Source organism: Saimiri boliviensis, chromosome 15 (genome assembly GCF_048565385.1).
Source record: "Saimiri boliviensis isolate mSaiBol1 chromosome 15, mSaiBol1.pri, whole genome shotgun sequence".
In the NCBI taxonomy this organism is placed as follows: domain Eukaryota; kingdom Metazoa; phylum Chordata; class Mammalia; order Primates; family Cebidae; genus Saimiri; species Saimiri boliviensis.
In genome coordinates, this window is record NC_133463.1 from 20,478,662 (window position 1) to 20,490,973 (window position 12,312).

At 32.5% G+C, this 12,312-nt stretch overlaps 1 protein-coding gene across 2 annotated transcripts in view; it reads left to right on the top strand.

Moving 5' to 3' along the window:
- The window catches only part of PREX2 (phosphatidylinositol-3,4,5-trisphosphate dependent Rac exchange factor 2), a 306,754-nt gene that overhangs the window by 116,741 nt on the left and 177,701 nt on the right, over positions 1-12,312 (top strand). For both annotated transcript variants that reach the window (XM_074386741.1, XM_003942900.3), the window contains exons 12-15: positions 2,801-2,904; positions 3,600-3,649; positions 6,272-6,347; positions 11,157-11,229. In XM_074386741.1, coding sequence (XP_074242842.1) covers positions 2,801-2,904; positions 3,600-3,649; positions 6,272-6,347; positions 11,157-11,229 — 303 coding nt within the window. The remainder of the gene's footprint in view (positions 1-2,800; positions 2,905-3,599; positions 3,650-6,271; positions 6,348-11,156; positions 11,230-12,312) is intronic.

A 12,312-nucleotide genomic window follows, 5' to 3' on the forward strand; every position in this document is an offset into this window, starting at 1 on the left:
GACTTCTTGTCTTGCTATTGTGAGTAATGCTGCAGTGAACATGGGGGTTCAGATAGCTCTTTGACATACTGATTTTATTTCCTTTGAATTACATAAACAGAAGTAAAATTGCTGGATCATATGGTAGTTCTATTTTTAGCTTTTCGAGGAACTTCCATACTGTTTTCCATAATGGCTATACGAATTTACATCTCCACCAACAGTGTACAAGGGTTTCCTTTTCGCCATATCCTCACCAACACTTCTGTCTTTTTGATGATAGCCATCCTAAGAGGTGTCAGGTTATATCTCAGTATAGTTTTGATTTACATTTCCTTGATGATTAGCGATGTTGAGCAACTTTTCATATAAAGATGGCCTGTTGGCCATCTTTATTTCTTTTACTTCTTTTTTTGAGAAGTATTTTTTTAGGTTCTTCACCCATTTTTAAATGGGTTACATATTTGTATTTTTGGTATTACATTGAATTTCTTATATGTTTGGAATATTTGCTTTCTATTGGATCTATGTTTTACAAATATTTTTATCACTCCATAGACTGTCTTTAAATTTTGATTCTTTCAATTGCTGTGCATATGCTTGTTAGTTTGATGCAATTGCATTTGCCTATTTTCATTTGTCTATTTTTGCTTTTGTCGCCTGTGCTTTTGTGGTCCTCTCCAAAAAATTATTGCCAAGACAAATGTCAAGAACCTTTTCCCTAAACTTTCCTTCTAGTAGTTTTACAGTGTTACATCATGTGTTTAAATCTTTAGTACATTTTGAGTTTATTTTTATATTTGGTGTGAGATAAGGGGTTCCATTTAATTATTTTGCATGTAGTTACCCAGTTTTCTCAACATTATTTATTGAAGAGGCTGTCTTTCTGCATTGTGTATTCTTGACACCTTTGTAGAAGATCAATTGACCATAAATCTGTGAATTTATTTCTGAGATCTGATCTCTATTCTGTTCCGTTGGTCTATGTGTCTGCTTTTATGCCAGTACCATGCTGCTTTTATTACTGTGGCTGTGTAGTAGAGTTTGAAGTCAGTAATCTCATGCCTTCAGCTTTGTTCCTTTTGCTCAAGGTTGCTTTGGCTATTGTGAGTCTTTGTGCCTCCACACAGATTTTAGGATTGTTTTCTGTATTTCTGTGAAAAATGCAATTGGAATCTTGATAGAAATCACATTGAATTTGTAGATGGCTTTGAGTAGCAGGGATATTTTAACAATATTAATTCTTTCCTTCCATGAGCATGGGATTTCTTACCATTTATTTGTGTTTAATTTATTTCATCAGTGGTTTATAGTTTTCAGTGTACAGATCTTTCACCTTCTTATGTTATTCCTGTTATATTTTGTTTTTTTAAAATTCTATTTTAAATGAGATCACTTTTCTTAATTTCTGAAGTGAGTTTACTGAATTAGTTTTTGATGGAATTTATATGGTTTTCTATCTATCAGATTATGACATCTACAAATAGAGACAATTTTACTTCTTTTCAATTGAATGTCTTTTATTTCTTTTTCTCCCCTAATTGCTCTGGTTAGGACTTCCAGTACTATGTTAAATGGAAGTAGAGAAAGTAGGCATCTTTGTCTTGTTCTAGAGAAAAAGCTTTCAGCTTTTGATCATTGAATATTATGTTAGTTGTGGGCTTGTTGTATATAACCTTTATTATGTTGAGGTGCATTTCATCTATACCAAATTTATTGAGAGCTTTCATTATGAAAGGATGTTGAATTTTGACTAATACTTTTTCTGCATCTATTGAGATCGTCATGTGATTTTTGTCTTTTATTTTTTAATGTGATGCATTGTAATTATTCATTTGCATATGTTGAACCACCCTTGGTTCTCAAAGATAAATCCCACTTGATCATGGTATATGATAATTTTATTGTGTGGTTGAACTTGATTTGATAGTATTTTATTTAGGATTTTGGCATCCATGTTCATCAGTGATATTGGTCTGTAATTTTCTTTTCTTGTAGTATTCATATCTGGCCTAGTAAAATGAGTTTTGGAAGTGTTCCTTTCTCTTTTATTTTTGGAAGAGTCTGAGAAGGACTGGTATTAATTCTTCTATAAATATTTGGTAGAATTCACCAGTGAAGCCATCAGGTCCTGGGAATATGAAAGTCTTATCTTGAGGATGGTAATGAACACTCAACACTCTTTTTTTTAAATGAGAAAAAAAATTAACTGACGTGAAAAAGCAATTCTTAATGTAAGAACAGTTACAATTTTGGAATCAGTTAGATACTAAATGATTTTAGCTACTCTGGAGGTCCAAACACAGGATAAATGTCAAGATTGGTTGGTGTATGTGTGGTCTTGGCCTGATCACAGTGTGATAAAACAGATACATGCTAAAATTTATTTGCAGGGCTGAGATTCAAATCACAATGCACTAGTTTGAGTATCTGCTCTTTAAAGGGCACTTTTTGCTTGGCTTTGTAACATTGTGAAGAAACAGAAAATACAAAATCATATATTTATATAAATGTGCATACTGTGTATACCTTTATACATACTATATACTCATGTGCATATATAAATACATATATTATGCTAGCTGAATGTTGCAAACTTCCATTTATTTCTCAAATCATTATATGGAAATTAATATTTTAAATAAAATGTTAATTTTGCTGTTAAAATACTGGATTGGTATTGCTGTGTTATAAAAGCAAACACTTTTTGTAAAACTAAAAGTTTTAGTATTTGGAAATACGTATTTAATAAATTTATTTGTTGTTTGTCTGCCCCCTTTTAGAATATCATTATTTTAATATATTGTTTCCATGTTCTTAGTTACGGATAAACATCAATTCAAACCAGAACAGATGTTATATAGATTTCGCTATGATGATGGAACGTTTTATCCCAGAAATGAGATGCAGGACGTGATTTCAAAGGTAATGACCTGTCCCACAACCTCTTCGATAGTAGAATGCATGTTGCCGTTCTTCAGGAAGATAAAAGGCAGTTGAGAAACCTAAAAGATTTTTCTAGTTTAGAAAATCCTTCCACTATATATACAAGCAAACCTCTTTATTTATTTTTAGTATTTCAAGAATTCTAATGTTTGATTGTTTCTTCATTCTTTACCTAATTCTAAATGATAGTAGTACTGCTGTATCACTCACAAGGTTACAGCCATTAAAAACTCTTTTACATGCAGCAACATGTCATCAAAATACTTGTATAAAAAATACAAATATGTAAAATAAATGTAAAGCCACTTTTTTTGTACAGTTGACAATGCTTTACTGATATATGATGAACAGGTAGTATGGATATATTACTGTGTTGGTATCTTTAATTTATCTTAGAAATTTTATATTTTAAGAAAATTAATTTGGAGAAAACTTTGTATATGTGTATGTCATATATATGAGGAATTTATAGCACAATTTAATCCTATTCTTTAATAATTTAAATTATATTATTTTTATGATATATCGTGACATTTGAATAATTTTTAAATTGGTTGAGATTTTGTAATGATTCGAGAATATTGACAGTGAATTAATTTGTTAATTCAAAATTTCATTGACATGTCCCTTGGGTGATCTCACTCTTTTTTGATATATATCTTTATTTTACGTAGGGTGTAAGATTATACTGTCGTCTTCATAGTCTCTTTACTCCAGTGATAAGGTGAGTCTGGTTTTTAAGTTCTGAGAAACTTAAATAGAAATATTTGTACTGTGTTATAGGTAAATATTATTCAGCTAGAACGTGTTGGCTTATTTTGCTTTTCTTCCAAAAGCGAAAATTTTACTTTAAAATATTATTTTAAGGAATAATTTGTTGTAAAATATCCCTATATTTTTCTAAGATTCTAATTTTCCACTCTTTATTCCACTCTAATATATCACTCTGTATTATGATTTCTAAAATTATTTTGCCATTGGTTCATAGTAAATTACACACTTGAAATAGTCCACTTTGTGCTAATATTTAATAAATAAAAGTTGATTGATTGGGAGAGAATTTGGAAATAATGTTTACATATTTGCCACTATTATTACTTGTATATTAACTTTTTGAGTTAAATTGTATAATGAAATATTGGCTATGTATTTTATAATATTTTCACCTCATAATCTTTTTTCCTAAGAAAAGATTTTGTACTTGAAAATTAAGAATTATTTTGTATAGGCATAATTTTATAATTTTATTCTTTATCATGTTTTTCCTTCTGAAGAGACACACTCGTTTTAAAAGAGGAATCAGGATTAATTTTTGGTTTATCTCTTTAGAAAGACAATAGAAAACTTTGAGGTCTGCATTATGATTACTAACCAAGTAGATCTTCAGGAAATTGTGCTTTTGCAATATACACTAATATAACTTAACTGATAGAATGTTAAACGAATTTCAAATGGTCAAATATTATTTGGAGTTTACTGACTAAATCATAGTCCACAACAAAATATGCATGTACCATTTTCAGAATAAATAAAAATGCTTTTCAGTCTTGGCTATAAAATCCAAATGTTTAGTGTTTCTGTTTTTCACTTTGGTTTGTAATTCCAAGAAAATGCAGAGCTTAAAACAATAAAGATTCCAGATGTTGCTAAGTATATTGGAATGCCCACTTTCTACTGCATAGAGAACACACTGTTTGCAGATCCTGGAGGAGGAAACAGGATCTTATTCACAATCCTGAAAATGTCCTATCTATTTTCACAAGTAGGCTTCACAAAGTGGAAGAAGGTGAAGAAGAATAAATATTTGTTGACTCTGCCATAATTCTGTCACAGATATCTGTAAATATTTTGGATAACTTAATATTAAGTACTTAATAGCAATTGGGTTCTTAAAAATTCTTTTCTGCTAAACTAAGAGAAAACAATAATGTTAATACATTATGTAATTGGTGTATATGTAGATTTTATATGAGCAAAAATGTGTTCTGAAAATACATTTTAGCCATATGAGATTTCTTATCAAGAAAGCTTCATCTGTAAGAGCTGATAAGAAAATTTCCTTTGGCTAGAAATGAAAATTGTTTTTGAGTTGTCAAGAGAAAATTTATGGGGAAAAAACCCATAAAATGGAATGTATTGTAGTCATTCTTTTAACATGTGTGAACTCAGCTTATAAGAAGAAAATTTACTTAGCATGAAGAGCCACAGATTCACGTGGTCTCTAATAGACTACGCTTTTTCTTCTTACTATGCTTATAGAAACCAAGATGAAATGTGTGATGAGGTGTCAGAAACATGGAGACAGTTTTAAAGAACAATGAATAAAGCTAGTAATTATTAGTCACTTCAAGTCTTTCGCAGTTTGGAATTTTCGACATTTTATAAAGACTGCCACATTTTCATTCTCTTATGATCCAGGCGGATTTCTGCCCTTGGGCATTCAGTTGTGATTATGAGATTTGGTTGGTACCTAACAGAACTTTGAATTAGTTCTGGGAAATCTACTGAATGGAAAGTCTGAACTGGAGAGCCAGTTGATCCTCTTGGTTCCCTGGGGATGTTATATCACTATGTCCATGACCTGATTGGAAAGAAAAAAATAACAAGTTCTCAATGTATCTACTTCAGGACAGACCTGCTGGTTTTCCACTACAGCAGAGCTGTGTGAATAGTACTGTAGTGCAAATCCAGCCTTCCTGGAGCATTCAGGAACAGGAATAAAAGATGTTTGTTTCATCTCCAGATTTTGAGATTTTTAGTATGATCTATTGTGATTTAAAGAGAAGAAATTCTATTTTATTATTATTATATTAATATGATACTGTATTGTAAGTTCTCACTTAATGTCATCATTAGCTTCTTGGAACCTCCAACTTTAAATGAAATGTTATATCATGAAACCAATTTTGCCATAGGCTAATTGATATAAACAAGAGTTAAGTTCCTACAGCATCCAGTATTTCATTTCACTTAAAGTCAGTTTCCAAGAACCTATCTACAATGTTACATGTGGACTTACTATATTTCTAGCTAAATTATCATCAGATAATATAGCAGTAATAATCTATTTGGATGTAAGAAAATGTAAAAGAAGAGGTTTCCCGTTTGGGTAACATTGTGGATCTCTTCCCTTGGTATAAGCTGGTGGAGGATTTTTCAGGTATTCTGCATGCTTCATAAACTTCTCTTATTTGCATGTTTTTGGGCAATTAACTCAGGTTACAATGATAAACTTTTCTGTTGCATACTGATACTAAATGAAAATATTTTCTTGTGCTTACATATCCCCTTGCTTAATGTCTTGTTTTTTTTTTTTTGTTTTTTTTTTTTTGTTTTTCCTTTATAGAGATAAAGATTACCACTTAAGGACCTACAAATCTGTGGTCATGGCCAACAAACTAATAGACTGGTTAATTGCACAGGTAAATAGATAAATAGAAGTTGCTGAGTTTCACTTGCTGCTGCTTTAAACTTTGAGCATGTGAATTAGGTATGTTTCCTCTTCTTCATCTGCAGCAGGTATTTTAAAAAAGAAATACATATAGCTAATAGGAAGCAGAGTTAGCATTTGAACCTAGGTAATCTGATTTTAGAGATATCAAACTTCATATTTAGGTCATCCTGCTTCTCAAGAGCAAGATGCTCCTATTTTTAAGATACCAGCTGAGATCCATCAAAAAATAATAATTTTAGAATCTGAAGAGTAGCTATGCTCATCTATTAATGTTTTTTGTATGTTTTTTTATACTTTGTTTTAAAGTATCTGTTTATTAATGCTAGCAAGTTATTCTAATCTCCTTGTGCATTTTTACATGTTAGAAAATAATTGTGCTTTGATAATAGGAGCTTCAATGTCTGTGGTATCTATTTTAAAAAAGAAAGGAATTTATTGTTGTTATTGTTGCCCTGCTTCTCAGGATTTAGATGCTGACAGCTAGAACTGAGAAAATGTTGTTTGCTTATAAGTAAAACAACTTAGAGCATCTAGTCGATCATAACAGACATTCATCTATAAATTATTCAAATATTCAAAAGTTTAAATGTTGGTATTCAAATATTTAAATGTTTTATTGTACTAGATTAACTAGTAAATGATAAAATGTATTTGACTGATTAAAGAAAAGATGAAGAAAACTGATAGTTTAACTGAACTTACTATTTTGGGAGAGGAGATATTGCTTGGTCGAAATGCAAGTCATTACATTTAGCTATATGAGTCAATGTCATACAGACCTTCACTTTTTCTTTAAGAGTGGCTTTGTTTCGAGTAGATAACATTTGCTAGTTTGTCATAAAATGTTTATTTTTTATTTCAGTTATTAATAATCTACATTTGGCTCATCTGTACACATATGTTTTGATAATTTATGTTAGTTAATATTATTTTTAGGCTGTTCAAGACCACCTATTTTTATATCTTATAGCACTTACATTTATTACATTTAGAAGTTAAGATTTTAGATGAAACTAAACAATTAACTTTAGATAAAACATCAATTTATATTTTCAGTGGCTTTCCTAGCATTAGAGACTTTCATAACACTGTGGTCAATGTGTATCATTCGAATTGATTTCTATATAATAATTATTGGAGTTGGACTTTCACTTAGAAATTATACAGTCCTAGAATTCTTGTGAACTTGTATGATATGTTGATTACATGAGAAACTTAAAGAAAATCTATTTGACGCAAAAGCTGATGCTGAGTAAACCTTTAAAGTTCTAACTCAGGAAATCAGTTAACAACTTTTTTTTGGCACTTTTACAAGAGTTAACATTAGAAGAATAGATTAAGGTACTCAAAGATGAACAAGTTTTTGCATTTTTTTTAGATGAATATCACTCTGTTGCCTGGGCTGGAGTACAGTGGTGCAGTCTCAGCTCACTGCAACTTCTGTCACCCAAGTTCAAGCAATTCTGTCTCAGTTTCTCGAGTAGCTGGGATTATAGGTGCACACCACCACACCCAGATAATTTTTGTTTTTTCAGTAGAAAAGGGTTTCACCATGTTGACCAGGTGGCTGGAACTCCTGATCTCAAGTGATCCGCCTGCTTCAGCCTCCTGAAGGGCTGACATTACAAGTGTGAGCTACTATGCCTGGCCGCAATTTTTTTTCTTCAGTTTTTCTTAGTGGTTTGTTATGACAGTGTCTGCAGAAATTGTACATAATAGAAATTGCATTGGCTGGGACTCACACAACCTAGTGTCTGATGCCAGCTCTGCTAGTAACTAGTTATATAAACTTAGACAAATCACTCAGTCTTTTCTGGATTTTAGATTTTACAACTGTTTACTGCTTACTGGAATAGCTGTATATGCTGTCTCTTTTCTATCATCGAAACTTTATGACTCTGATATTATAAAACATCCAAATGTAAATATCAATATAATCAACTCTGATTGCTTAACTTCAGATTAGGACCACATAGGCTGCCTTGAAAAAAACAATTAGTAGTGGAAGGATAAGAGACCAAGGTTAAAGTTCCTAATCTAATATGAAGAAGAGTTTTTTTTTTTTTTTTTTTTTTAAAGTAAGAGGATCTTTCTACCAAGACTCTGACATGATGATACTGAATTTTCAGTATTGACTGAGACACTGAATTGATTTGGACAGTTTTAGAGCACAGAGTAAAACTACTGGCTCTACTATGATTGGAGTATATACTATATCCTACAGTTTTTCTCTTATTCTGCAAAATATTGTGTGATGTCATCTTGGAAAAGAAAATGAGTGTTGTGTTCTTCTGAATACATTTTTCATTTACTGTTGTGCTGCTTCTATTATAGTATAATAGTTCAGAAGAATATACTCTCTTTCACAATGTTAAATTCTTATTCGGCATGTGCATTAATGTGCCAATAAAACATCATTCAATTCCTGCACATTGCAGTTTAGGTATGGATCACTCACAGTTTATAATTAAAGAATGCCTTGCTTCTTCACATAATGTGTTCTAAATACTCACCAGGTCTAAAGGGCACAAGTATGATTTTAAAAAGGCATAGGAAAAACCAGAACATTTTAGGGTATGTTTTTTACACCAGTATGTTCAATAACATTAGTCTGGTCAGTGTTTCATTTGAATAATTAAAGCAATCAAGTGTCAGTGATTATTAAACTAGCTTTTCTTGTAAATTTAACATTCAAGCAAGTGCTTTGATGATAGAATAAACAAAGCAGGAAGCAGTCATGATTTCTGCCTTCAAGTGATATTGGTCAATTGGGCTAATTTTCATGTATCCTCTAAGACTCTGCTCCAGCATCATCTCCCCCAAGAAGCCTTGCCAGATCCTCTAGCCTAGGCTCAGATCACTTCCTGTGGTCCCAGATCTCCAATTATATCTGCCTGATTGGAAGTATGGATTAAATTGGATATTAGTAAGATATTTACCTTATAATGACCAAATCCTACCCTAGATTTGAATTACTTCAGGGCACGGAAGTATTTTGTGCTTGAGTGGTTTAATATTTTTCTATTACTTGATGCAATATATAGAAAAAATAAGTATCTTTTGAATGAACACATGAAAATGACAAAATAGCTTGATTTTTGAAGAGGGCCAGATGCAGGGTCTGAAGTTACAGATTATAAGTGTTTTGGTAGTTCTTAGGAGGATTAGTGAGGATTGGAGTTATCATAGAATGAGGTGAGACCATTATTTTTGTCCTTTATAGACAAGTAGAATGTATGTGAGAGGAGGGTTGAGAAAAGGGCGGTGCAGCTATGAGTAAAAAGAAGAGTAAGAATGAGCACAGACTTCAGGCAACAGCAGGGAGGCCAAACTGACTACAGCAGGAGATATGGTATTGAGCTTTGGAGAGTGAAGCTGGACAAGTAGCATAAAACCAAGGTATGGAAGTTTTAAAAGCCCAATAGATAATTTTGATACATTATGATTCTAAAAGAACAGTCTGTTTAAAGTTTTGGAACTGAGCTTTCTGTGTAAGAGATTTCATTTAATTCTAGCTGGACACAGTGTCTCACTCCTGTAATCCCAGCACTTTGGGAGGCCGAGGCAGGCAGATCACCTGAGGTTGGGAGTTTGAGACCAGCCTGGCCAACATGGTGAAAGCCCTTCTCTACTAAAAACACACAAATTTCTGGGCATGGTGGTGCACACCTGTAATCCCAGCTATTCGGGAGGCTGAGGCAGGAGAATCGCTTGAACCCGGGAGGTGAACATTGCAGTGAGCTGAGATTATGCTACTGCATGCCAGCCTAAGCGACAGAAGGAGATTCCATCGTTTTTTTTTTTTTTAAGTTTAATTGTATAACAGCGTATTTTAGAAAAAATCTAGAAAAAAAATCATGGTAATTTAGAACAGAGATTAAGAAACACCATATGAGGACATTGACAATAGAGATGGAATAGAAGCCAGAGAGGAGAGAATAGATTTGGTAAAATACCTAAGTGCTAAAAGATAGGACTGGGGAAAAATGAGATAATACATGAGAAAAAGCTACTTAAACTGTAACAATACAACTCTAAGTTTACACAGATAGACACACACACACACACACACACACACACACAGAGAGGGAGAGAGGGAGAGAGAGATAAATGTATGTTCATATATATGGATCCATACTTAAAGGAATAAAATAGGTGTTTTCTAAATTAAAAAAAAAAGAAAGAAAGAAAAAGGTTGCTTTGGGCCATTTTGTTGGATTCAGTTAGATGATCTGATTTTTTTCTGGCAAAATAATGAAAGAGAAGCTTGTATTTGCTAGCTCAGCCAAACAATTTACTCATAAGGTCTTACAAGTCATCCTAGATTAATAGATTTCTTCAGGGGTCCTTACAGGGCAAGGCCATTTGGTGGAAGGGAAGAGTTAGTGACTGAGGTCATACATAATGATTGTTTAATTAGTGTGTTGTCAATTTACAGGATATTTCCCTGTTGCATAATTGGAATACAAAATCTAAGAAATAACAGAAAGGCATCATTTATGGTAGCAATACATTTTTGTTACTTACATATTTTTGTGTTTAATAAAGTATATTTTTTCTCAAGAAATATTAAGTGTTTTATTTAATGTCAAAAGAAAATGTTTTCATAATAAATTGCATATTTTGTAAAAATTAGATGCATCCTATCTTATAAAGCAATGCATGCTTTGTAAGGGAAGCTTTGTCTGAATTTGATGTTGGGAATGTTAAATACAGCAAAGCTGCCACAAAGCCTTTAGTTACCTATTAACTCCCACGGTGCTTTTTCGGTTAACAGGGAGATTGCCGCACCAGAGAAGAGGCAATGATATTTGGCGTTGGACTCTGCGACAATGGATTTATGCATCATGGTAGGGATTTTTTACTCTGGAAGCTTACCGATATATTTCATCATTTTGGTTCTTAGGATACTGGAACACCCAGTGCTGCTGTGAGGTCATTTAGAGACGAGCCAGCAAGACTGTCTGGGTCTTACTATGCGTTCAGGTTGGGTCACCACAACTGCATTCGGTTTCACTGCAGGTGCCTCTCCTAGGTGTAATTGCTGTTATCTACCAATTGCCATAACTTCTATCCTATTTCTCTAGCCTAAGCTGATTCTAGAAGAGCAATGGCTTGAGCTAGAAGTTTTTATGTTTTGTTTTGTTTTTAAGCTCATAAACCTCTTTGAAACTATTTCGGATTAGACTTATGATTTTCTTTTGAATGCCAGTATCTATTAGAATGATTAAATGACAGCATATGTGATTGATTATTTACTGTTATTTATAAGAAAAATGGTTTTAAATTTACCTCTGAGAACAAAATTATAGATCTTTAGGAGAAAATTATTTTTTATCATTAAATGTTAATTTTTAAATAAAATTCTAAGATTTTTTGGAGTAATGAGAGTAAGTTTTTCCTCATTGCAACATCTTATAGAATCCATAAATCAAAACAGTCTCTCTCTCTCTCTCTCTCTCTCTCTCTCTTTTTTGAGACAGACACTCTGTCACCCAGGCTGGAGTGCAGTAGCATGATTTCAGCTTACTGCAACCTCTGCCTTGTGGGTTAAAGCAATTCTCCCACCTCAGCCTTTGGAGTAGCTGGGACTACAGGTGCACGCCACCACATCTAACTAATTTTTGTATTTTTTGTTAGAGATGGAGTTTCACCAAGCCAGGCTGGTCCCGAATTCCTGACCTTAAGTAATCTGCCTACCTCAGCCTTCCAAAGTGCTAGGATTATAGGCGTGAGCCACCATGCTGGCGTCTTTTTAATTAATAATATAATATGCTTTAAATATATAAATATATATTTGATAGCACTTGTATCTGTCAAAATATTTTGAAATTACTTTTAAAATATTGTTGCATTTTTATGAAGAAGGAAGTACAGCAAAGGTTACAGTGATTTTGAGAGCACCCTTGGTTATCATTTTTTGGGGAGAAATT